The sequence below is a fragment of the Pogoniulus pusillus genome, chromosome 24, assembly GCF_015220805.1.
Source record: "Pogoniulus pusillus isolate bPogPus1 chromosome 24, bPogPus1.pri, whole genome shotgun sequence".
In the NCBI taxonomy this organism is placed as follows: domain Eukaryota; kingdom Metazoa; phylum Chordata; class Aves; order Piciformes; family Lybiidae; genus Pogoniulus; species Pogoniulus pusillus.
This window is the reverse complement of record NC_087287.1, coordinates 21,622,940-21,650,017: the sequence shown is the minus strand read 5'-3', so window position 1 is coordinate 21,650,017 and position 27,078 is coordinate 21,622,940. Positions and strand designations below refer to the sequence as shown.

The window sequence follows — 27,078 nt, the reverse complement described above, 5'->3', positions numbered from 1 at the left end:
CTGATATTTCTGATTGCTATTTTCAGTCATCCATAAAGCTATAAATACAGGCAGTAGCTAAGATATCATCCTAATAGTGCTGGGGAACTGCTGTTGCAGCATTTTGGAAGGGATTTACTGGGAAGAGTGGGTCTTGCCTGGTGCACCAGGACAAGTGCCACCTTGGGAGCCTCTTTCACAGCAGCTACCAGGTCTCCTTCTCTCCTGTCTGAGTGCTGGTGCAGGTGGTACTTCCCTAGTTACTCCTTCTCCTAGTCCTCAGAGCAAACACTTTACATTTAGATTAAGTAGAGTGACCTCCTGGGGATCTCTCTCTCTCTATGGAAACAAACAAACAAACAACTTTATTTTGTAAAATACAATCTGCTGTGAAAATAAATGAAGTGCCAAGTGCTGCTTTGAGTGGCTTTGAACAGCTTTAGAGGAGAAAAAAACCAGACTTTATAGCCAAAAAAAGACCACAAAGATTTATTGATGCTTATTTTCCAAGAGATGACATTGTTTCAAGGCAAGCAACATGGAAGGAGATGCTTGGGATCAATGGATGGATCCTGGATGGTAGTGGTTTAATCTTTTTAGCTTGCCTTGGTGGAAGTTCAGGCGTTTTATCTGAAGGTATAATGACACAGATGTGATCCCTATGGATGCACTGGTAAATTAAAATAGTGGTGGGGTTGGAGGCTTATCATCCAGTTCTGTGCAGCTTCCATGTTGCTGATGACAGGCTGAGCAAGACTCTCAAGTGTCATCTGGTCTTTCTGAATTTGAGCTATTCTGAAAAGGAATGAGAAAGGTGCATTTGAAGTCACTAGTCACTGAAGAAACACTTGTAAAATTACAAACTAAGCCCTTGATTTCTCATTTGAGGAGCCAGGACTTTTCTTTCCTGGGACAGAATAACCAACAGTGCAAATAAGCTGCAGACCCACACTTATTTGTGTCTACATTTTGAAGACAGCATATCAAGGTTGTGGATTGGTTGGTTGGTTCGTTTTCCTCTACTTGTAGAAGAACTGCTAAATGATTGGGTATTTTGGAAGCCCTCTTTAGACTATTTGAATACTCTTTTCAGATGAGTACTCTTTTCACCTGCAGTGATGCATCCAGCTCTAGAGCCCTACACACAGCAAGGACATGGACCTCGTGGAGTGAGTCCAGCAGAGGGCCACAAAAATGATCAGGGGATTTGGAGCAGCTCTGCTACAAGGATAGGCTGAGGGAGTTGAGGGTGTTCAGCCTGGAGAAGAGAAGGCTCCAGGGACACCTAATAGCAGCTTGCCAGTACCTGAGGGGGGCTACAAGAGGGCTGCAGAGAGACTGTTTGCAAAGGCCTGCAGGGACGATGGCTTCAAACTGGAGCAGAGCAACTTGAGATTGGATGTTAGGAACAGGTTCTGCACTATGAGGGTGGTGGAACACTGCAACAGGTTGCCTGGGGAGGTGGTTGAGGCCCCATCCCTGGAGATACTGAAGGCGAGGCTTGACAGGGCTCGGAGCAGCCTGATCTAGTTGAGATGTCCCTGCTGACTGCAGGAAGGTCAGACTGGGTGACCTTTGGAGGTCCCTTCCAACCCAGACCATTCTATGATTTTATGATTGTTTTTGTTTGAAGAACTGTTTTCAAGAGTTTGTGCAGGTATCCAGGCTGCTCTGTATTTACAAAAATCTGTCAATTATTGGTAGGTGATGCTTCAATTTTTCTCATTTCTTTAAACAAATAAACACAAAAAATCAATGTGCTTACAGCATAAATGTCTCATGAAGCCTTGCACAGATTAAACTTTAATTTTGTGTGACAGCAGGGATAAGGAAGTAATATTCAAGCCTGAGCATTTCCAGGCAAACTGAGCATTTCTTTTCACAGTTTGGATATGCATGAAAAATCCACCAAACTGTTTCAAACCAATTATAGAGCTGTGAACAACATCCAGGAATTTGCATTCCCATTTTCTTTGCTCTTGGATGCTAGTTTTGGTTTGTTTTCTTTGTATTATTGAGAAGATGGTGTCCTGTTGCTTTCACAACCTCTGTCTGGCCATGAGCAGAGAAGAAGGCTATGACAAACAGGCAAGGTGCAGATAAGGACGTACCTGGTGTCTGGGGAAGACCACTTAGACAGACAAGATGTGCTTTACAAATGCTGTGGAGAAATACAGATGTGCTGGTTAGAAGGAGCAGCAAATGTTACTTTGGGAACTACCTTTATAAAGAGAGGTTGTTTCTGAGCTGGTGACATTGAAAACTCCTCTTCTTTCTTAGATTTGACCCAATGACATGATAGAGTGGTCCAAGTGTTTAATATGTAAGTGTGATAAGGCTAAATATATGACAGAGCACTTAGTCAAAGTATTAGTGATAGGATTGGTTTCTGTCACTGCTTCTGATCCACAGAAAGTCACAGTTTAGAAACCTGGCCCTAACTGAAGGAGTCTTCTCTGCTCTAGCTCAGTCTATTCTTTTTGGGAGAGTGACTGTAAACAGTTGCAAGAGTTGTTTTCATGCATAAGCTCTTCAACTTATCTGTAGCTTTGTACAACTGATTTGCCTGAGAAGCTAAAATCCAACTGCAATGAAATGCAGAGAGAAGAAATGTAGAATGAGAGGGTATTGAATCCTTGGACTTACCTTCATAGTTGATGCAGCCATTGGAGTCTTCCTGACCTTTCATGAGTTCATCTACTTCCTCTTCTGTCATCTTCTCACCTGGAGCATGGAGATAGCTATTAGTCACACACACAACTCACCACTGCACTAAGGGTGAATCCTACATCTTGTCTTGTTTTCAGAGTTAGTTACAAAAAGACTTATAGATGGCCCAAGTTTCAGTAACTAATTTTCTTTAGCAGTTTTGCACGTGCACATAATCCCAAGGATTCTGGTTTGTCTTACAGAACAAAGAAATGGTGCAGCAAATCCTCTGTCTGTGTATGTCTGTCATGCAGCCTTTTCCCTCTAACCCTCAAATAATGAGCACCTCCACTGCCCAGTCCCAAGGCAGAAGTAATAAAGCAAACATTTTCCTCTAGGCTTTCTACTGAGTTATGTATTTGGTTTCCTTGTTGATTTGCAGTGAGGAAGCCTGGAGTCTTGTCTGGCTTTGTATTTCAAGAAGGACAGAGATCTACTGGAGAGAGTCCAACACAGGTCCACAAGGATGCTGAAGGGACTGCAGCACTGCCTGAGGAGGAGAGGCTGAGAGCCCTGGGGCTGCTTAGGCTGCAGAGGAGAAGGCTGAGAGGGGATCTGAGCAATATCTATCAAGAGCCGAGGGCTGGGGGGCAGGAAGGAAGGGACAGGGACAGCCTCTGCTCACTTGTGCCCTGCCACAGGACAAGGGGCAAGGGATGCAAACTGCAGCACAGCAAGTTCCAGCTCAACAGGAGCAACAATTTATTTGCTGTGATGATCCCAGAGCCCTGGCACAGGCTGCCCAGAGAGACTGTGGAGTGTCCTTCTGTGGAGCCTTTGCAGCCCTGTCTGGATGTGTTCCTGTGTGACCTGTGCTGGATTCTCTGGTGCTGCTGTGGCAGGGGGGTTGGGCTGGAAAACTTCCAGAGCTTCCTTCCAACTCCTAATATCCTGTGATCCTGTGACAGTCTTTGCTGCCTCTCTCTTGCCTTCAAAACAGCAGCAACTTCTGAAGTTCTCAGAGAGCTAATGATCACTCACCCAGAGTAGCCAGTACGTGACGGAGCTCAGCTCCCATGACTGTGCCATTGCCTTCCTTGTCAAAGACACGCAGACCTTCAACAAAGTCCTCATAGGTGCCCTGCTCCTTGTTGTTAGCAGCTGCTTGCAACATGGGCAGGAACTCTTCAAAAGTAATTTTCTTGGCATTCATCTCTGGAAAGCAAAGCAGCAGTTACTGTGTGTTAGAGACTCCTGTGTGTGTGTTCTTTCAAGCAGAGTTGCCCTGAGATGCAGGAGAGCCTCCCACCTGATTTGCACATCTCTGTCTTTCACTCTAGACTTCATTTGAGGATTTGGCAGGTACTTTGCAGAATACAGTCTCTGTTATCAGGGGCAGTCAATTTTCACATCCCTCTGGGTTTTTTTTTTTTGCCATCTCCAGCCTTCTTCTCACAAAACTGCCTATGCTTATGTGCATGTTGTATTTCTCTTTCAGAAATTAAACCTGCTCTATGAGTTGGTCTTTAAAGGGATTTTGTGAGGGAGGGACACTGTATAAAACAGCAAAACAAGTCTTTAACCCCAACAGTGTGGAAAAGGTAACAAGAGCAGGAGATTGTGATGTAGGGAAGTCTGAGATGGCTGATGTGTTACTGAGCTCTGCAGGGTCTCTTAGACATGGCAGCAGAGACTATTACAAAATAATTATCTAATTGAAAATAGGAATGTCCAATGGGAATGGTGTCCAAATTTACTATTGACATATTGAATGTGAAGGTTTAAGGACTAGCAGGCCTAGTGCATCTAACCCCGCTGCTTTTCAACCAGAAGTTGCAGTCCTCAGTGAGGCCTTCCCTAAAAGTTCTTTTGTTGGAGCAAGGCTAACAAAAAAAAAAAAAAAAGGATTCCCTCCTCCCCCTTTTTTTCACTGCAGCCTTCATCTGGGCAGGCTCTGAGCCTTCATCTGGGCAGTGATGGAAAGATGCAAGAGTTTTTCGAATATAAATTTGTTGCTGAAATTATTTTGCTACCCAGTTATATCAAAACCCTTGTCAGTTATTGTTGTAGTCACTTAAGCACTGTCATGGCCTCACCTCGGTTTCTCTCCTGCTCAGTGGTTCCTGATAGTGCTAATACTTAATGCAAGTCTTCCAAATTGTTCCTCAGAGCTGGCTTCACCTGGCCTGAGGATTTGGATATAATTTTGCCCATCTTAATGTGGTTCCGCATGACTGAAATCAGGGCTCACCTGCAGATAAGTCCTTGTAAGGAGCTAAGTACAGTACTTACCATTTATTTTACCTCTAAGAGGCAAGATAAAGGAAATAGAAAGTGACTGCTATAATAAATGGCTAACATACGCCTCAGCACACCTAGGTTTGTAGGAGCTTTGAGCAGACTGTTAGAAATGGGCTTGCAACTCCTCAGCAAGAACAGGGGCTGTATAGGGTTAACGCTCCAGGGGGAGTAACCCTGAACCTGACCCTAGGGGTCTTGGCCCCTCCCCAGGGGTGGGCCACACTCCAGGTGATGGTTAGCTCACCCCCCCCACTTCCTGTGCTATAAAAAGAGAGGGGCTTCCTCTCTCTCTCGCTTAGCTCCCTCTGACACACACACACACACTGCATACCAGCACACACGTGGCAGCCACGAGGCAGATCAATACCACCATATCACCCGGGTTGTATTTATCCCTTTTTGTATTTTGCTGTTTTCCCTTCCCTATCCTTTGTAAACTTCCCTACCTCCAATACCTTTTCTAAGTTATTGTTAAACTTTTTTCCTTTTAACTTCCAAATCGAGTGAGATTGATTTATTCAGGTGTGCTTATCTCTCTCTCTCCCTATGTCTAATCCCTATCTTTGGGAAAGGAGGGGGAAGAGGGGAGGGCACTCTATAAATTGTTATTGGGTCTATCAAATTTATTAGAGTCTCTGGGAATTTGCATTAGAACCCAAGACAGGGGCACAAGTGGGCTGTGAGTTGCAATGAGGGTGTATTACGCCCACATCCAGCTGACATCAACTGATAATTCATCATATCCTAACAATGAGGTTTCCCTCTTTCTGAAAACTGTATTGCACATCACCATCATCCTTTTCAAACAGAACTGGAGAGTTGGACAAGATGACCTTTGAGCGTCCCTTCCAAAGCGATGCAATCTCATCCTGTGAAATTCCATGTGTTGTTGATGCAGAGTCCTCCTTGCTCCCTACCAGAGCAAAAGGTCCCTTCTTCTGTGACTATGGATGTTGCCTAATTACAATTCTCCATCCTCAGAAGGGTCCATGAGAGGCTGCAGGGTACTTACCCTCTTTGCTGGGGTTGCCCAGGATCTTGTTGACCTCAGCATTTGTAGGGTTCTGCCCCAGAGCCCGGATGATATCACCGACCTGGCTCAAGGTGATCTTGGCATCACCAGTCCTGTCAAAGAGGAGGAAGGCCTCCTTGAAGTCTGCAAGGGAAGAGCAACAGTTATATTGAGCCAGGCAGTTCTATACTGATAAAGACGTGTGTCAGTTGTTTCCTGGCACTGTTCCACCAGCAATGGGGGAGTTGGCCAGGGGAATCTTTGGCCCGCAATCCCAAGAAGGACTCCTGGCCTCTGACATTTTGGTTTCACTATTTTTAAACTTTTGAATCTACCTTGCCTAGCTTTCCTGGCTCTGCCAGCCATTGATAGCATTGTGATTGACTCTGTGTTATTTTGAGCACAGGGCAAGCTGAGTCTTCTCTGAACTTTGCCATTCAAGAACAGGTTTCTTGATGTGACATAGCACAAGGTAAAAAATTGTTATTATCCACTCCATGTTAGCTCACCAGAGAACTAAGACTCTTCCAAGTACTCAGCAGTGCAGAACATCTGCCTGCTTCCACTGGTCCTACCAGCTGTCCTAGCATCTTAACTACACAGTGAATTTCAAATGCTTCTACTTTTGCTTTCCCTTAAAGATGACAACAATAACATTGTTATTTGTGTTTGTTCCCTCTCTTCTCTCCTTTTTGCAGTCTGTCCCTGCTTCTTTCATATGGATGAATTTCCAGCTTTTCCAGTGACAGTACTTGGGTGGTGCCTTGTTCCAATACATTTCCAGTTGGCACACTTGGAGACTTGGCTTCTTTTGGCACCACTAAAACCTTTGGCACCACATCAGTTTTCACTTATTTCTCTCTTACTGCTGAACAAAGAACTTGGTGTACAGACATTTTCCCTACAAGAATCAGCACAGGCAGCTGTCTTCATTGCATCGCCAGCCTTCGTCTTCTTTGAAAAGCTACATGTTAATTGCCTTGCCTTATTTTTCAGAGTTTTGGAGTGTTTGGTGCAAAGAATAAAAATAATTAAAGGGCTTTGGTTTGTTTTTTAAAGGGAGAAGAAGCAGAAGTCAAGAATCTAGTGGTGAGGTTCAAAGATGGCTTTTTATATTAAGAGCATTGTGGACTGTACTGTCGATTTCTTCCACACTGCAGTGTCTGAAGATGCTGTGGTTTAGGTCCATATAAACCAAGTGAAAATGTCTTTCCCTTGGCCATGCTGCACTTCCAGCAGCAAGAGAGGCTTTGTTTCACAGATGTGTAGATGGCATGCTCCATGCCTCGGAGCAGGTTTAGGAGTAATAAACTACATTTGAAATCACATCTTTGCTGATCTCGTGCTGGGGACGTGTGACACAGAGGATTTAGGTTCATGCTTTAGCCATTCATATGCTGCCTTTGTAGGAGAGCTGCTAACACCCAGTAAAACTGCTGACACGGGATGTCAGCCTGGTAGGCTGCAATTTAATGCATCTGAAACTAACCCTCTTACTGTCTGGTATGAGAGACTTGTAGCTCCTTCCTGCTATTCGCCTTTACAGCCTTTATTGCAGGATACGAAATCAAGACCTTCTGGAGACCTGTAGATCTTCCCCTTACAATATTCCAACTTGCTATCAGCTCCTGCTCCAGAAGCTGAGGTCGATAGAACTGTGGTGATTTATATCCTATGATCCCATCTTTCATCTGGAGCATTAATGACACCTAAAGCCAGGTATAAACCAATGCCAGTTTGCTATTAGAAAAGCCATCAGGAGAGAGTCTCTGTTTCGTAAATCTTGTGGAGTTTTATGTTCACTTAGATCTGAGCACTGTTTCCCAGCTTGGATGAAAGACCTGGTTTTAGTTCCGTCTCTCGGGTGTGAATTTCACTGCAATATATCTTTGTAGTTGTGTATACATATATACTAGCTATATATATATATATACACAGCTCGTCCTAGTTTATGCCTCTGCTGGAATAAGCACAGATAAACTCCTCTGTGAGGAGAATGCTACGCAGCTGTGGGCATGTCAGCCCACACTGAGGATGGGACACTAATGCTGCTGGGAAATTCTCCCCCTCTGAAGTATCTTTTAGTTGCTCCACTACTTGGTTCAGTCACCGCAGTGTTACAGCAGCTGGATGGTATGAAATACGTAGGGAAGCTGGAAGAAACACTGTGCTTTGTTGGAGATGTAGTATTTTTCCATAAACCATCCCAATCCCTTTGTAAAAGCTTTAGAATTTGAAAGTGAGGAAGAGTCCAAATGGATTTTTGTGACCAGGAAGGAGTGTTTTGACTGCAGGAAAACAAATATTTCCAGTTTCAGTTCCTGCACTACACCTTTCCGTATTGCATTCATCATGCAACCCCAGCACGCTGGTGTTCAGCAAGTTTAGGCCTTTCTTAAGACCTGCTTCTAGCTGTTCCTTTCTCTCTGGGTTTCTAGTAAATCCTTGTATCTTCCATTATAAACCCTTTGTAGACTTCTGGCTGTGAAGAATTTACTGCTGAGCGTTTGACACTTTTAAAACCTATGTTATTTACTCTAGTCCAAATGCATTTCCTAGGATATTTAAAATGCTCCAGCTTAGCTTTCCAGAGCTTTGGTGAGGATTTTCATTCATGTCAGAATTTTAAATTGGATCTTTCTAACAAGTAAGGAAAAAGTAAACATGGAGCTTGCTGGTGACTTGTGAAGCAGAGAACACAGCAAGATCGTCAAGAGTTGCAGCACCTCCAGACTGTTGTGCTTATAGGCAATAATTGATGCAAGTCACTCACTTGCTAGCTATTTCCATGCTTTATGAATGCATTAATGCCGTTGTTTCTCCCCTTCTACCACACCTCCCGGTAAAACTGACTTGTAGGCCTCTTGCATCTTCTGTTCATGTAAAGTTGGAATGCTGCTGCAACTAAGTTAAATTTTCATCCATCTCTCTCCTTTTGTTGTCCTTTATTTTCCCTTTGCCTTTCAATTGCAAGCCCTGTTTTCAGCATCCTTGTGCATGGTCAGTACAGGAGCACAAGTGAGAAATGTTCAGTAGGTAGAGTTGGTAACACCAGCACAGGTTCTCTCCATAACATGGCACAAACTCCTCAGCCTGGGCAGCACATAAACACCCAGATAAGATGTGTGTCAGGCTATGCTCAGGCTTGTTTAGCATAGGTCAGCACTTGCTCCTCTGAAGTTAAGAGTGTGGAGATTTGTACCAGCTGAAGTCCTAGCTCATCTTTTTGTAATGTTTAAAGCTCTGAGCCTGCAGCTCCTCCGTGAACCCACATATGTGTAAAACACATTTGCTCTCTTGTAACTTACCATCCTGCTGCTCCTTGGAGAACTCGATCTGTCAGAAGGAAATCAATCACAAAAAATAGCTTAGGAAGGGGGGGCGGGGGGAAGAACCTGCTTTTCTAAAGCATCCAGCTCAATCCATGAGTCATCTTCCAAAACAGCAAAAAGGTAGCCTGCCAGAGTCTCAGAAGTAATGCAGACAGCAGAACAGTTGTTAAGAGTGGTGACTATTTAGCATTCCTTTAGCAGTTCTATTCTTCCCCCGTCTTGCCCTCTGTTAAAAGCTTAACTTTTTTTTCACTTACCATTAATTTGGTCAGGAGTGAAGGACTGCAGTTGGGAAGAGAGAGAGAGAGAGAGAAAAGAGAACTAATACTGCTGAAAATGCACCGAGGGAAAGCAAATAGAACAAAATATCTGAGTGCTCCTACATCTGTCTTACCTAAGGTAATTAGGCCATGGCAACCTGAACTAGCAACTTCTCTTGTTAAAATGCATCACCCGCGTCTATTCTTAGAGATTCCCTTGGAATCTGCACCCCAGGGAAAGCCCTGAAGTCGTTAATGCACCATCAGGTCATTTACCTGCTTTGTTATGGCCATTTGGAGTAGTAGCGCTTAACAAGCACCTTCTCTTCACACTGATACAGAAATCAAACCAATTCCTGAAAGTTTGTGTTCCAAATTCAGCTTTTGGTAGTACATTATTTCATAAAATACTAAACTATGATTTACTTCTGTAAAAATATTACTCTTTTCTTTTGCCACTTTGATAGGTTCCATCCAATTTAAAAGTACCAAAATACTCAGCAGGCAGCACCATTAAATTGAAACCCTTCTGCCTGAAGCTCCAGGAGCTGCACAGCCACCTTTGCCTGGTGAAGAACTTGAGGCTAACCGGAAGACCTCCTTTATGTTCTTCAGGAGGAAAACCAAGCAAACCTGAGGTGCCTCCTGGACTGTCCTTCTCCACCCTCCCTCACCCCACAACTAACTTGAGTGAGAAGCTCAATTTTCTGCTGCCTGACTACCCAATAGCTTTCTAGTGGACCCACCATGGCTTAGAGTTGGAAAAGCGGAGCAGCAGACGGGCAGGAGGGATTAGCTGAGAGGTCTTGAGAGTGGTCCTGCTTTCCTGGCCTTTCTTCCCCTTATTTATCTGGCGGTGCTGACGGCATTGCCTGGATTAGGTGTCAGAAGGAAGTGGTCCCTCCCCTTGGTGAGTTCTTTAGCTTTCTTAGGGCAAAGTGACAGGAGGCTCCATGTCTTGATGGACGTCTTAGAAAGGCTATTTTTGGGAGACTGTAGAAGGGCAGGGAGTGGCAGGCAGTAAGTTTGATTTGTGTCAGCACTTTCTGAGTCCATACTCTCAAGAGGAGATATTCCATGTCCAGACTTAACAAGACTTCCTTATAGGGAAGGATTCTATTTCTCCAATAAGCCATAAAGTCAGTGAGCAAGGAGTGCTGAGGGTGAGAGGTGTCATGTTTGCCCAGCTGGCTGCTTTTACATGTAGCTTGCAGGTTGTGTTATGTGCAGCTATGGATGGTCCTTGTAGCTTTGCAGGGCTTTGCTCAACCTCTTGGATGGGCAACATAGGTTAATATTAAATGAATGGTGCTTGTACTTGAGTGCTCAGCTTGAGACATTGCTGGCTCTGAGCAGATTAACCTGTTGGCAGAGGTGGTGCCTGACTGAAGCTATTCTGGTCACACTCTGAGTACTTTAAAGGCTACTGAAAATTATCGGTGTGTTTTGGACCCAACTGTATTGCTAGGCTAGTGGCTGTTATGTGGCTGGGGGGAAAGAGTGTCACCGTGTCACTCTAGGACACTTTTCCTCTATGGATGGGGTTAGGCAGGCCACAGTTCACCAGTTGCTGTGATAGGAAGTGCTTCCGAGGTTTTTTTAGTGCCGTGGAGTCAAGGGGGAAGCTGTGACAGGAGTTAAGACTCCCAAAAGGCTTTGTGAGCTGGGGCTGTGTGAGCTGGGGCTTTGTGACTGTTCCCGATGGGGAAAGGAGTACTTGCTTTTTGAATTACAGAATAGAGGGGTCATGGTGGGACTACAAGTAGGGAGTTTCTAGGTAGGTTGCAGGAGGTAGAGTCTGCAGCTTCTTCAGTAGCAAAGATCTTGTCTCTCCAGGTCAAATTTCCAAATGAATGCTGTGACACAATGTACAAAGATTACAAAATTTTGCTGCAAGCTGCTTCCTTGCCACCTCAGCTGGATCAAAAGTGTCATGGAACCACGATGGGAATGGTTGTGTGACAGTTGAGTCCCTGTTGCCAGCACTAATCTCCTCTCTGATTTCTATTGATTTTCTTTGCTGAGCACTCACTGGTGCTCACATTTCCTAATGACAGAATGTGATTACTGAGAGAAGCTTTCTTCTGTAGCTTGCTTAGTTGCCCTGAAGAAAAGCATAAACTTTGTGAATGTCTCTTTGCAGTGTATTGAAGGCTCTGAAAGAAGCAATCAAATCTTAGCTTCACTGGGTTTGTGTTTGGTCGGGTTTTGTATTAAACTGAGTGATCAAAATATGTCAAAATATTTGGTTGTATTTGAGACATTAACCTCCTACCCCCCTATTTTAAAAACTACAGCTAGAGCTGCAAGAAGTTTTCTAAACTTGCCATTTTAGCTGGAAAAAACATCCTGTCCAAACAGATTACTTGCATTTTGGGAGAAATACTTGTGAAGTAATTCATACTGAGCATGGAAAGATGCTCCACTGCCAGTTGTTTCTCTGCTCTTTGTAATCTGTTAGCCAGTGAGAACAGTGATGTGTTGGGGAAGGAGCACAGCCAAAATCGTGTGGTTGCATAGGAAAGGGGGTTGGTACATTTGTCTGGATTAGATAACAGAGGTTTAGCACAGGGCAGACCTCCTGATTAGTCCTCGCTGGGGCTGGAACACTCAGGCAGCGAGAAAGCAAATACAGATCTTGGCCATCAGTCCCAATGCATTGGTAGAGGAGCTTTCTAAAGACTTTTTCAGAGCTGAAATGCAGCCTGGACCAGTGCAGCATGTTGCCTTTCGTGGAATTCTCCTCCTGCCCTCAGCCCTTATTCTCCAGTGCTGGTAACTGGGAAATGCTCCCCTGGAAACAGGATTTAGAAAAAAAGGAAATAAACATAAAGGAAAACATAGATTGATTTTCTTGGAAGTTTCTTCTTACTTCCAGATGAGCTTTGTGGTTGCCTACAACAAAACTCATGCTAAAAGGCTTCAGATGCCAAGCAGAAAATAACGGGGGGGGTGGGGGTGGGGGGGGGTGGGGGGTGGTGCATTTATCCAGGGCATAGAAAACTGATACCTGGGTTCCCCATCTGGCTTGAATGGGCTATCAAATAGGTATAGACTGAGAGGAGATAAATATATAAGCTGATTGATCTTTTGGCACTGTGAGACTGGCTCAGAATTTCAAGGAGCAAACAGGAGCACACTACATCAGCCCTTTGTTTTGTTACTTGTTCTCAAATAAAAAGCTCACTAGGCAGAGTTTTGCTGGGGAGAGAAACACTCTAGCATGAGCAGGGTGCATTCACTTGAGTGAAGAATCCCTGTTTTAAGCCAACAAGTTCTGTTGGCTCCTAAAATGCTGCTCACTGTGAGATAAAGTGGTGTATATATATATATATATGTATATATATAATAATTTCAAACACCCCTCAAAAAAACTTCAAGGGTAAGATTTCTTATTCTGTAAGGACCTTTCATAAACTTCAGGGGGTAAGGAGAAGTATTTTGCAGTGGTCTGATGTTTGTTCTGATCCCAGCAGTGTTCTCTGCACTGTCAGGGTGACATGGTGAGTCACAGAATCACAAAATTTTAGAGGTTGCAAGGGACCTCCAGAGATCATCCAGTCCAACCTCCCTGCCAAGCCAGCGTCATCTGGAGGAGTTCACACAGCAATGCATCCAGCTGGGTTTTGAAAGTGTCCAGAGGAGACTCCACAGCCTCTCTGGGCAGCTGCTCCAGGGCTCTCTCACCCTCACTATAAAGAAGTTTCTCCTCACATTGAGGTGAAACATTCTCTGGTCCAGTTTGTATCCACTGCTGCTTGTCTTATTGCTGTGCACCACCACTGTACATCTCTCCCACTTGACACCCACCCCTCAGATATTTGTACAGATTGATAAAAATCTCCTCTCAGCCTTCTCTTCTCCAGACTAAACAGCCCCAGGACTCTCAGTCTCTGGGCTTTATGGAAGATGGTGAAACTTCAGGGAGTTTGGTTTGAAATAGTCAATGCCCTACTGCCCCCTCCTAACTCCAGAGAAATAATGGAAGGTTGAAGGAACTGGAAGACCAGAAGGACCTGGATTTCTCTAACTCAGCTGACCCATTATTTATGGACAGAGTTATTATCCAGAAGGTTATCTGTGGCAGTGAAGAAGTGGTGCTTTTGGCAGTTTGTTCGGGGGAGCAGTTGAGTATTTTGTTGTTGTTGGTTAGTTGAGTTTGTTTTTCCTAGTTTGTTTTGAAGAGCACAGCCTCTCCCTGTATAGTTGTGGCCACTTTCTAGTCATCTTGTTGCAAGACAGAGGCATCTTGACCAGATCTGAGATGCACTGGGTGGAGTGGATAGGGTGTATGCCACTCCAGATCACCAAAGCCTCAATTCGCACACATCTCTGTTTCCAAATTATTCTCAAGTTCCTCATTTCCCCAACAAATCCCTGCTTCATGGGCCTTACGGGCGAGATCTCTGCAGCACGGTGCTGTGCCCGGCCATTTAGGCTGGGGGATGCTGGGACTGAGTATGGCTGTCCCAAGTGACAATCCCTTTCTGCTCATTGTAAATCTGTACATGTCTGGACAGGGTTAAAATCCAAGGAAAAAATGCTGCTGGGAGTTAAAGCTGCTTTAGCTGGTTGGTACCTTTTGGGTGAATTACAAAGAAGGGAAAATTTATATGATTTGATTAGAGAGTCACCAGATATTTCAAGGTACTCTCTCTGTAGAAGAGGCTGAGAACATATCAGATATCTTGGAAAATCAGAGAGGAGAAAATGGGAGAGTGCCTTAGGATACTCATTGTATTTTTAGCCCTCTATTCAGAACTAGATTTTGTCATTATTATTTGATTTTTCTAGTGGAGATGAGCTAGTTCATGTGATATCTGCCTGCCATTAGCATCTGCTCCTGGACTGATACAACTGCACATCTTTTCTGGAACACACCACACAGCTCTCAAGCCCCTCTGAGAACTGGCTTGTTGTTCTCCCATCCCTCACCATGGTGCAATCGTTTGTGTGGTTGGTGGCACAGATTTTAGAGAGGCTGCTTCTCATTTAAGTAATAATTGACTACCTGATGGATTTAGCTTTTCATGAGATGGAGAAACATTAGGAGCAGATGAGCTCTTGAAAAACAAAGATCTGTTTTGAGAGGAGAGATGCCCAAAGAGGTGGTGAAAGCCACGTCCTTGGAAGTTTCACGGCCAGGCTGGATGTGGCTCTGAGCAACCTGCTCTAGTAGAAAGTGTCCCTGCCCATGACAGGGGGCTTGAAATTAAATGATCCTTTGGGTCACTTCCAACCCTGACAATTCTGTGATTCTGTGAAATGCAATTGAAGAAACACTAAAACTTACCATTATTAATACTGGAGAGAAAAAGAAGGCTGAGAGATAGCCATGAGGTTTGGAAGAGTAGTTCAGAATCTCTGGGTGTAATGGACTTAACTGCAGATTATTTTGATTATTATTTATTTTTATTTCCTAAGCATTCTGTGTAACTTTCCAATCTGTTTGCATGTAAATCTTTGAATTTCACAGCTGCTTTACAGTGGTGCAAAAAACTGGAGTGAGCCCTGCCAGTCAATTAAATGTGTGGGAGAGAGATGTGCTCCGCCTGTGTTATTGGGCATTTGGAACAGATTCTGTTAGCTTTCTGGTGTGGGGAGGAAGTGCTTGCATATAGAAGTGATTCTTTTCATGCAAAACTAAATGCACTTAGAGGACATGGAGGGCAACATGAGGCTCTGGAGCCCTACCCTGAAAGGAATTTGTTGTCTGCACATGCCTCCCAGCGACAGTGCTGCAGCATTAACGTTATTGAAGCTACTGCTGCTAGACATTTAAGTGCTCTGTGGCATCCCAGCCAGGCAAAAGTGCTTGTTGGCAATGGGTATAAGATGTGAAAAGCCTCACCAAGCGAGGGCAAGTTTCCAGCTTGGTTGTCTTTCCTTACAGACAGCTTCTTTCTTCACTCGTCAGCAGCTAAATTTGTCACCTTCTTGTTGCCTTATGTAAGAAACTCAAATATCCTGTTACTGTCCCTTTCAGTCTCCCTGTGCTCTAAGGTGCTTGAAGGTGTTTCAGCAATTCTGTGCCTTGCCTCTGATCTGTCAGCTGGGGAGGAGAGCTTTGCCAAGTCACTTGAGGTGGCTCTGTAAGCTCTTGGAATGTCACTCTGTGCCATTTGTTTTAAATCCCACTCTTTCCACCAAAGCTTTTCATTTCCCAGGTTCTCCAAGTGCTGCAAGTTTGGTTATTTTTAATGCTGCCAAAGCTGGGAATTACAAAAACGGATCTTAGTAATTTTTTAAAAAAAAATCATTATTTCCCAAAAAATTGTTCAGGTTAAGAGACGTGAAGAAGCACTTGCTAACACATATGCATAGTCCCTACTGTTGAGGTACTTACTGCTTAGCAGCACTTTAGGAAGAAAAGGAAGCACATTTCTTCTGAACACTCTTTTGTCAAGGAACTTAAGTGGTGGCTTTTGTTTGCTTTTCCTTCTCGTTTTCAGCAGTGTCCTGAAGGGATGTGTCAGTGTGTAGCTGAGTCTGATGTCCAAATTACCTGTCCTGGGACACACCTTTATGCTGTACCTTGCCTGTCTAGTGGTTTATCAACTGCCATTGATGTGTTTCTGGCATCAGTGGTGGAGTTCACTAGGGCAAGGGATTTGGCTGAGGTTGCTCTGCTGAGGTGAATCCCAAATGGTGCTGTATCTCAGTGGTCATAGTGGTCTGGATGGTGTCAGGTAGGCAACTTTACATTTCTTAAGTTTGATTCTTATGCTTGTCCCCTTCCTACCTGAAAGGGCAGTTGGGACTGGTGACCTTGTCCAACTGGTGTATCAGCTTCAGTCAATCTTTCTGAAGTCATCACCAGAGCTGGAGCACGCAGAATCTGGAGACCTGTGCCAAAACCTTCAGACAGAAACTTGCCAGTTTCTAAGAAAACCCTCAGCACCAGGAGCACAGCTACTGTTAACACTCCTGTCCTCACTCCACAGCTCCATGTGGACTTTGTCTGCAGTTCTCGGAGTGTTTCAGCTAACATCTGCAGTCCTGCTGGCCCTGTAGCCCAGAAGCTTTCTGTCAGTGCATTTTAGTGAGTTTCTCTCTCTCTCTCTGGTTATATCCAACAGAGTGTCTGGTCTGAGGTGACCTACTTGAGTAGTGAATATGATAAGGATTAAGGACACTTGAAGAAACACTTTGTACTGCCTTCAGATCTCTGTATGTAAAAACAAATGCTTCCATGCAGCAAGCTTTGTCATGCATCACACAGTTACCCAAGGCCTTAGCAAGTCCTCCCTAGCTGATAATGTTAACTTATTTTTCCCATAGGTAGCTTGTCTGCAGTTGGGCCTGACTGGGGTCATGAAAGCGCCGGCACGGAAAGCCTTGCCTACCAAGTGAACATCACTTACACCATGGATCCTTACAAGAAACCATGTTTCTCCTCACAGAACGTTCTCAGGTGTGAAACCCACCACGGAGTTACATGTTCTGATCATCACCTGCAGAGCAGAAGCCTATGGAGCACTGCACTCAGCATGTCCAGCACCCAGACCCCAAAACATTCCAGTCAATGCTGTGGGCCCGGCTTCAGTCTAAGGGCTGGTTGCCTGTGCTGGGAAGAGCCCTGATATTTCCAGTAAATAGTGCACATTTCCTGCTGGTGGTAGAGATGAGTTAAACTGATCTGGGCATTGTGAAGTTCATTGTTTCACACTGCTGCAGAACCAAGCATGAGACATTGCTCATCATTAATGTCTGACCTCAGTTGCTGCAGAGGCAGACCTCTGTAGCATTTCTTCTCAGTCAGCAGACATCTCTTAAGAAGTGTCCTTGGCCACAGGTTTAACTATAGAATTCTCGGGGGTCTCTTCAGAAAATATGGCCATTTTGCCTTTGATCATGGCTGAGATGAAACCATTGCCCTGTTTTCTTCTTACAACTCACTCTTTTAACCTTTGTTCTTATTGTTCAAATCCAGGCCATGTAATAAGAGGAACTGGGATTCTGAACGCAGTCTGGAAAGGCTTGTGCAACATTTTTTTGTTATTTCCTGAGTGGTGGGTAAATGGTCTTTACATTTCCATTAAAAAACTAATTCTTCCTTCCCTGCCTTGGCTTTCTTGCTGCAGTGGTTGTAGTATAAACCAAAGTTGAGAAAGAGCTAAATTTGATTGATAAAAGTTTTTAGCATCTAGTTATTCCTGTTACTCAGGTTTACAGTCCATAAATGGTGCTCAAAACTAGAAAATCCTTTACAAGCTGCTATTTGTACTAGCAAACTGCCAAGTATTTGTTTTAATTGGGTCAATTTAAAATGGAGAAATAAAGAACATTAAAGAGTGAAAGGCCTGTCTTGAGTTCTGATGGCAACAGGCAGTTCGGGAGTGCTTGCATTTACAAGAACCCAGGTTTTGAGACCTCTTAAGAGAAGGGAGATGAATCTAAGTTTCAAAGTGTGCACCCCTGAAGACTCAGAAAACAGATTCCCTGAAGATGGGCCGAGCAGGGCATCTGAGAAAATAGGTAACACCAGAAGAATCACTACCCACATTTGTAAACCATCACCTTGTTTGTTTTGGAAAATATCGTGATCTCTGATGCCAATTTCAAGTGAGGTGCACTGCCAAATGTGGCTTATTTGGCTGCTGCAAACCCTTGTTAGGCCCTTACCCACTCCAGCTCTAACAGTTAGAAGGGGCTTGGATGTCTCTTCCTGAAAGCTGACAGGGCATTTCTGTGGGTTTTCCTGCTGTGGGACTCCCCAAGTCATGGTGGTGCTGCAGCCTGGTGTTCCCAGCCACCTCATCAGTAGCAAGCTGCTCATCTCCCTGAAGAGCACAAGGGAGCCCACTCGATGCTCATGTTCAGAGTGCTGGAGGATTTGACTTCACACCTGGTAAATCAGTGCTAAGAGAAGAGCCCCAGGACAAGACTGTTCACTGCTCCTGGTTAAAAGATTAGGTTTCTAAGTGCTCTTTGGTTCTAGAGCTTTGCTGGAAATGGTGCTTTGTCTTTTTCACACTGAGACTTTAGTGATTGGATGGAAGGATTCAGGATTAATTCATGCTAAGACTCAGAAAATTTGGCTTCCTGACTCTGCCACATCTTCACTTATTTGCCACCAGGAATAGTAATGCTGAGGTTCTGCAGTTAGTGTTACAAGAAGAGTTTCACTAACGAGCCCAGATTTTACTCCCTCACTGACATAGAAAAGTATTTCAATGGCTATTAGCTTTCAAAAGGAAGAGAATTTAGGGATATTCTCTACTTTTATCACTGATAAACACTAGAGTGTTCTCTTTGCCACCAGTATACAGATTTCCTGCTGTCATAGTGAGCTGCCTGGTTAAAGGAGTGAGCTGCAGAGGATGCTTCAGATTGTTCAGCTCCTGATCAATTAGTAAGTCTATTTATGTAAAGATAGATTAGCTAGGATCTCTGGAGCTGAAAATTCTATTTGCTCCTAAGGAGTTGGACATAGAAAGCTATCAAATCATATTAAATTATTTGGTAGGGAATCTAGCTTGCATTCCCCTTCATCTCTGGAGATGAGTGAAATATTAAGTCTGAGCTCATTTTCAGACAGTATTCTCAAAAACAGTGGCCTTTTTCTGTAGCCTTTACTATGATCACCTAAAGCATTTTAAAATGTCACTTTTTTCCCCTTCTTGCACGTTTTTTTTCTTTGCCAGTGGGTTCAGCTTTGGCCTTATGAGAAGCTACACAGTGTTTCAGAAAAAGACTGAGTAATGATGGTGAAAATGGAAGTAAGCTTCAAGCAGGTTGTGATCTCAGGACTGTGGGTATTAAGATAGCTGAAAGAGAATTTATCATGAGATGAAAATGAGGAGGTCCTATTTTAGGAGTCTTTGTACTCCTTTTCTCCATAATAGGCACGATTCCTTATGTAGAATTTAGCAAATTGCTCTTAGGACCAATCAGCTTGTCAGGTAGGTGGAGAATAACTATTTATAGTCCTACTCTGAGAAATTGCTCTGTCTTTTCGTCCCTCTAACCACTTGACGTCCCTCTTTTCTTTCCTAGGTAAAGAAATTCCCATATGGAAGAGATTTCTCTGTAGGGGTATCCATGATGTTGGTCAGCACACACAGCCCGCAGCCAGTGTGAGAGGGAATGGAAATGCAGTCAGGCAAACCCCTGAAGTGTCTTCCTCTTGGCTGGTTTCAGTTCACATCACCTTGTAAATTTTGTGCAAACGTGTAAAGCTGATAGAGAATAGCTGGAAATGCTGGGAATGCTGCCAGCTGTGGCTTTTCCAGCTCGGGGGCTTGCTCAGTGTTTGTTGTACAACACAAATGCAAAGATAATAGATGAAACTGCCAAAGCCCTCTTGCTAAAAGCCTCTTTCCTTTCTGCTTTTCAAGGTGAGCCCTGCTGATCTCAAAACACAGGACCAAAGGGGCATCAGGCGCTTGCCAAAATTTGGGAAGGAATTTGAAAGGAAACTGCAAAATGATGTTTGGTTTGAGCAGGGTGCTATGGGAAACTCACTGCATTGCAAGTTTCAGTAACCCTTTCCTCTACTCATGCACCTACTTCTATGGGGTTTTTTTCTTCCTTTTTTTTTCCTTTTAAATTTAGCTTTATCAAACATCTCAGAGTGCTACTGATCTCTTAACAGGTTCTAAGGGCCACATTCGAAAGTCCTTTTGAAATCACCAGGCTTCACTGTTGAGTTAAACCATGTGTCATGCCTGAATATCCCTCCAGCTACTCAAACAGTCAAATAAAAGCTCAGGCAGGTCAACAAATCCATCACCTGTGGTTAACTCATTCATTTCACTGCAGTCCCCACATGGGAACCAAGCACAAGCAGCCTTTCCTTGCAAGTCTGAGCTCCCTTTGCCCCTGAGGTCCATGCTCAGCACACGTTCATCCATTTACCTTGATGCTCTTGAGGTCGATTGCAGGCTCTTTGGGCTTTGCTGGCGCAGGTGCAGGTGCAGGTGCTGGTGCAGGTGCTGCTGCTGCTGCTGGTTTCTTTACGTCCTTCTTTGGTGCCATTTTATGTTTCTTAAACTTGAAAAGTGAAGGTGTCTCAACCCCTTGCCCCCAAAATAAAAACAAACCAGATAAACCTTAAAAAAACAAAACCAAACCCAAAACCCTTAGTAGTGATTCCTGCAAGAGGAGCAGTGGTCAGAATGAGCTACAGCCGGTGCTTCGGAGGTGGACCCGGTGTGCTAAACTCTTAAGGGCATATATATATTTCACTTAGTGCCTTGTACAGTCCGGACACATGCAGCTGGATTGGACAGCTTGCTAATCAAGGGGGATGTCATTCCAGCTCAAGCTATAAATGGAATGTAAGAGTTCAGGGCTTCATAAGATCAAGGGAGTTCAGTGGCTTTTTTCTCCTCTCTTAAAAACCCAACCTGCCTGCCTTGTATTTTGTTTTAATGGACGCCAAGGAGGGGCAACTGTGACAAAGACAGTTTCAGACCTGCCTCTGACATTCAGGCATGGATTGAACTGATCTTTTTTTCTCATCAGAATTTCAGGTCTGCTTAAGCAATAAATCTTTCCTTCCCTTCCCTCCCCTTTCCCCTCATGCCTGTGTAGTGCTCCAGGAGGATTTAGTTTCAAGCAGGAATTTTGACTTTCGTGGCTGGGTACATCATCAGTTTCCAGCCTTGTTTGCCTCTCTGCTCAGAGCTCCTCATTCCTGCTCTGCTTCCTTCTTTTACAACAGACTGTTGATCAAGCAAAGGCTCTGGGTGTTTAAAAATAAAGCAGATAAATATGGAAAACACTGCAGTACCTTCATCCAAAGCATCTCCCCCAGACCCTGAGTATCTTTCTACTGTGCTTACTGTTCCTTTCTATCATGTTAAGGCTGTGCTTAAAATTGAAAACTACTCCCTTTTATATTTTCCTTTTGATTTTTGTTTTCCTCTCGCAGGGATAATTTGTCCCCTGATGGAATGGAGATCAGCTGGATATTGCTTTCCCACACAAGTTCTCCTCTTTGCAATGTATTTGTGATTGGAAACTGGCCATCAGCAAAGGACACACTACTGTTTTCATCTTGTTTGCCCACCCATCCTGTGTCTCTTGCTTATCTTTTCACCTCTTAGTCTCTTGCCATACCACCCTGCTCCCCATGATCTCCAAGAAACACAGCTTTCAGGAGAAAGATGACTTCTCTGTTTCCAAGCTCATGAAGGTCTGTGCTAGTTAAGTGCAAGATGTTTAATTGGATCCTTCTTTCTGTTCAATGAACTATACTGTGGAATGGTTTTAATTAGGAATGTAGATCCCCATGGTCTGAACAGATGTTTTGTATCCAAAGTCTGGCAGAGTATCCAGGAACTTGCGTTTCACATTCATCAAAGTCTACCTTCCTTAAATCACCGAAAATGCACACTAAAAAAGGGACAGGGAGTGGCTAAAGGTGTTGTCAGCTAAGAAAACCTGTCCTCGGAGCTCTTCTTTGCTCCACCCTGTGACCTTGAACAAAAGACTCTGAAATTGGAGTAATCTCTTTTGAACCAATAGACCTGTACTGATGCATACGGTGTGAAGCCTTGGCTCAGTCTGTGCTTCAAAGAGCACAGACCGAGAGAGATCTTTTCTTTTCTCTCTTCCTCTTCCTCTTCTCTTTCTCTTCTCTTCTCTTCTCTTCTCTTCTCTTCTCTTCTCTTCTCTTCTCTTCTCTTCTCTTCTCTTCTCTTCTCTTCTCTTTTCTCTTTTCTCTTTTCTCTTTTCTCTTTTCTCTTTTCTCTTTTCTCTTTTCTCTTTTCTCTTTTCTCTTTTCTTTTCTCTTTTCTTTTCTTTTCTTTTCTTTTCTTTTCTTTTCTTTTCTTTTCTTTTCTTTTCTTTTCTTTTCTTTTCTTTTCTTTTCTTTTCTTTTCTTTTCTTTTCTTTTCTTTTCTTTTCTCTTTTCTTTTCTTTCTCTTCTCTTCTCTTCTCTTTCTTTTCTTTTCTTTTCTTTTCTTTTCTTTTCTTTTCTTTTCTTTTCTTTTCTTTTCTTTTCTTTTCTTTTCTTTTCTTTTCTTTTCTTTTCTTTTCTTTTCTTTTCTTTTCTTTTCTTTTCTTTTCTTTTCTTTTCTTTTCTCTTCTCTTTTTCCTTTCCTTTCCTTTCCTTTCCTTTCCTTTCCTTTCCTTTCCTTTCCTTTCCTTTCCTTTCCTTTCCTTTCCTTTCCTTTCCTTTCCTTTCCTTTCCTTTCCTTTCCTTTCCTTTCCTTTCCTTTCCTTTCCTTTCCTTTCCTTTCCTTTCCCTTCCCTTCCCTTCCCTTCCCTTCCCTTCCCTTCCCTTCCCTTCCCTTCCCTTCCCTTCCCTTCCCTTCCCTTCCCTTCCCTTCCCTTCCCTTTATTTTGTCTGTAGTTCTGTGAATGCCTTGGGACAAAGAACCTGTGATCTAAGACCTCTGTTGGCTGCCCTCGAGGTGCCTGATGGAGGAATTCCTACTCAGCTGGTTTCCCTGGAAAGGAGATGGTGTGGCCTCTCCTGCACCACTGCAGTGAAGCAGGAACCTGTGGGCTGCCATCTCTGAGGGGCCTGATGAGGAGGCAGCTCCATAGTTGCTGATGTCTTACATTGCACAAACCAAACTTTAGCAGAATCCACTACTGGCAGGTCAGAATGCCAGGAAGCCTGCATGGATGAATAAAGAGCTCTTGGACACAGCTAGATGCAAGAAGAAAGCCTACAGAGAGTGACAGCAAGGACAGGGAACCTAGGACAAATACAAAGAAATTGTCTGTGCCACCAGAGCACAGCTGGAATAGAATCTGTCTGGGGACAGTAAGGGGAACAAGAAGAGCATCTTCAGGTATATTAGTGACAAAAGGAGGACTAGGGAGAATGTGGGACCCTTCCAGAAGGGAAATGGAGAGCTGGTGACAAAGGACATGGGTAATGCTGAGGTGCTCAATGACTTCTTTGCCTCAGTCTTCAAAGGCATAGTCTCCAACCACAATGTCCAAGTCCCAGAGAGCAAAAGTAAGGACTGAGAGAAGGAAGATCTGCCTATGATAATTGAAGACCATGTTTGGGAGCTCCTAAAGAATCTGAACCTGCATGAGTTCATGGGGCCTGACAAGATCCACCCACCCAGGGCACTGGCAGGTGAAGCTGCTCAACCACTGCCCATCCTATTTGAAAGGTCCTGGCAGGCTGGTGAAGTTCCTGCTGACTGGAAAAGGACAAACACACATCTTCAAGAAGGGAAAAAAGGATGACCCTGGGAAGTACAGAGCAAGTAGTCTCACCTCTGTGCCTGGCAAGATCATGGAGCAGATGCTCCTGAAGGCAAATGGAAAACAAATCAGAGGTGATTGATGGTAACCAGCAATGGCTGCACCAAGGGCAGATCCTGCCTGACAAATCTGATGGCTCTTTGTGATGAAGTCACAGCAACAGTGGACAAAGGAAGGGCAACTGACATCATCTGCCTGGACCTGAGCAAGGCATTTGACTGTCCCAGGTGAAATCCTGGTTGCCAAGCTGGAAACACACAGACTGGATGGGTGGAGCACTGCTGGGTGAAGAATTGGCTGGATGGTGGCAGGCACAGAGCAGTGATCAAGGGCACAATGTCCACCTGGAGACCGGTGACAAGTGGCTCCCTCAGGGGTCAGTGCTGGCACCAGTGCTGTGTAACATCTTGGTCAGTGACAGGGACAGAGGAATCAGTGCACCCTCAGCAAGTCTGCAGATGACATCAAGCTGTGTGGCAGAGTCGACTTGCTAGAGGGGCCTGGACAGGCTGCAGAGCTGTGCCCAGGCCAACCTCATGACATTCAACAAGGCCAAGTGTAAGGTCCTGCACCTGGGTTGGTGCAATCCCAAGCACAGCTCCAGGCTGGGTGGGGAATGGCTGAGAGCAGCCCTGAGGAATAGGCCCTGGGGGTCTGGGCTGATGCAAAGCTCCACAGGAGCCTGCAGTGTGAGTGCAGCCCAGACACAACCCTGTGCTGGGCTGCAGCAAGAGCAGTGTGGGCAGCAGGGCAAGGGAGGCGATTCTGCCCCTTGGCTCTGCTCTCCTCAGACCCCACCTGCAGTCCTGGGGGCACTTCTGGAGTCCCCAAAACAAGGCAGTGATGGAACTGTTGGAACCAGTCCAGAGGAGGCTATGAAGATGCTGAGAGGGCTGCAGCAGCTCTGCTATGAGAACAGGCTACAAGAGTTGGGGCTGTGCAGCCTGAAAAAGAGAAGGCTTCAAGGAGACCTTGGAGTGGCCTTCCAGTATCTGAAGGGAGCTTCATGAGGGCTGGAGAGGGACTATTGACAAGGTCTTCTAATGACAGGGCAAGAAGGAATGGGATTGAACTGGCAGAGGGGAGATTGAAACCAAACATTAGAAAGAAGTTCTTTCCAGTGAGGGTGGTGAGACACTGGCACAGGTTGCCTAAGGATGTTGTGGCTGCTCCCTGTCTGGAGGTGTTCAAGGCCAGGTTGGATGAGGCCTTGAGTGACCTGTTCTAGTGGGAGGTGTCCCTGACTATGGCAGGAGGTTGGAGCTGGATGATCTTTGAGGTCCCTCCCAACCTGAACCATTCCATGAAATGGATCCTGGAGGTGTGACTTGGATGAAAATAATCTACATTTTTATGCATCCTTACATGTATGAGAACTTTAATTGCAAGAAAGAACCATTGATGAGCTAATAATTTCTAAGGTCACTTGAGGTTTGCAGTGAAAGAATCCCAAGAGCCACCATCAAACATATTTTAAAAGGAAAACCAGTTTTCAGAAACAAAGCAAGAATTTAATGCTGCCTCTGTGCAGCATGGCCCAAGAATTCAGATGCAGCTGGACATGCTGCATGCTAACTGAAAGAGAAATATTGTGGGGAGCTGCCACAAAATAATTGTGTATTGATCAGGGAGAAGATAAACAGGTGCAGAGGAAGAGGAGTATGGCAGCTGCTTATTTTAATAGCAGGGCTACAGACTTAGATCCAGTCAATTTTTGGGGCTTGGGACAGGACACCACGAGCTTATCTGCCTGCTAAGCATGGATGCTAAGACGTCTCTGGGGGTACGATGGGTCTGTCCTTAAAGAGCAGAGTTTTCCCAGATGATGCAGCAGAGTAGATGTGTCCCTGTGTCTCACAGAACCACAGAATGGTCAGGGTTGGAAGGGACCTCAAGGATCATCCAGTTCCAACCACCCTGTCATGGGTAGGGACACTTCTCACTAGATTATGCTGTCTAGAACCACATCCAGCCTGGCCTTAAAAACTTCCACAGATGAGGCTTCCACCACCTCCCTGTGCAATCTGTGCAACCTGTGCCGGTGTCTCACCACCCTCACGGGGAAGAACTTCCTCCTAACATCCATTCTCAATCTCAGCTGCTCTAGCTTGGATCCATTCCCCTCCAGTCTTATCACTACCTGACACCCTAAAAAGTTCCTCAGCAGCTTTCTTGTAGCCCCCTTCAGATACTTGAAGGCCACAATAAGGTCTGCTTGGAGCCTTTTTCTCTCCAGGCTGAACAATCCCAATGCTCTCAGCCTGTCACAATAACAGAGCAGCTCCAGCCCTCTGATCATCCTCGTGGTCCTTCTCTGGACATGCTCCAGCACCTCCAGATCTTTCTTTTAATATGGGCTCCAGAACTGGACACAGTACTTTAGGTTTGGGTCTCACCAAAGTGGTGGAGAGTGACCTACTGTTTGCAGGTCTCTGGTGGTGTTGTACCAACTCATCCTGTGCTGCAGAAATGGTTCTAAGGACTGCAGCAGGAATGCTCCACTTCCATTTTTAGCAGCAGCTTTGGGGAACACTAAAGCAAGCCCCCAGAGTCTCCCTTGTGCTTGCAGAGACTCACTAATTTCTACTTCTAAGGGAAAGCAGCAGCTTGGGATATTGCTGGCATCTGCCTCAGTGGGTGCACAGCTCTTGTGGACAGCGTGGCTGCCCCTCTCCTGCAGAGGATTCCATATCCAGAGAGGTGTAATGAACCATGATGGAGCTTCAGATTTCATGAGGCCCCACAAAATCCAGCAGTGAGAAGGCTGTTAGAAACCATGTCCTGTTGGTCCTGCTGCTGGTCATCTCGCCAGGGGCTCACCTAAGCTTTACAATGCTTTAATAGCTAAGCGTAGTTTGACCAACACAAAACTTCTGTGGATTTGGGCTGCATTTAGGTGCTTTAATAGAAGGGAAGTGTGTTTTGCATTCAAAGTGTTGGCATGATTCATCCTGACACTTCTGAAGTGGAACATGTTCCTTTTTTCCAGGCTGAAGTCACATAGGGGTGGCACTGATCTCAATGCTGGACTGGAAGTGGCAGATCATGCACTGGGCTGCATGTCCTGTGCAGTTATGCTGCCTGTCTGGTCCAGCTTTAACAGGGTGACTCAGGCCTGGGGTTTGCTCTAGCCCAGGGAGCCAGGCTGTATGCAGAAGGAGAGAGGTTATGGTTTAAATGTGTAGTGAAGCAGGAGATAATCTCCCTTGTTTCAGGGCAGTGTGTAAGCTGTGGGGCTGCTGAATGAAAGGCTGAGCCCTAATGGTTTTGCTCTATCCCTTGCCTTTGAGACTTTTGCCTTTTACTGTCAAGAATGCCTGAAGACACAATTAACTTCCCTTTTTGGCAGTAACTGAGAAACGAGGTC

The 27,078-nt window shown here is 44.7% G+C and overlaps 1 protein-coding gene across 1 annotated transcript; it reads right to left on the bottom strand.

Annotated features, from left to right (window-relative positions):
* Positions 1-452: 452 nt before the first annotated feature.
* Positions 453-20,654, bottom strand: MYL1 (myosin light chain 1). Its single transcript, XM_064163990.1, has 7 exons — positions 20,394-20,654; positions 9,250-9,277; positions 5,942-6,085; positions 3,670-3,843; positions 2,626-2,703; positions 2,091-2,140; positions 453-774 (listed from the first exon to the last, which is right to left on the bottom strand). The coding sequence occupies exons 1-6, from the start codon at positions 20,511-20,513 to the stop codon at positions 2,112-2,114; spliced, it is 573 nt and encodes a 190-aa protein (XP_064020060.1). The 5' UTR covers positions 20,514-20,654; the 3' UTR covers positions 453-774; positions 2,091-2,111.
* Between the last annotated feature and the right edge of the window lie 6,424 nt (positions 20,655-27,078).

Coding starts and splice junctions, on each gene's coding strand:
- MYL1 (XM_064163990.1), bottom strand. CDS start 20,513: ATGGCACCAAAGAAGGACGTAAAGAAACCAGCAGCAGCAGCAGCACCT. Junction 2,704..3,669: donor TCACGTACTGGCTACTCTGG/GTGAGTGATCAT, acceptor TCCATGCTCCAG/GTGAGAAGATGACAGAAGAG. Junction 2,141..2,625: donor TGGCTGCATCAACTATGAAG/GTAAGTCCAAGG, acceptor ATTTCTCCACAG/CATTTGTAAAGCACATCTTG.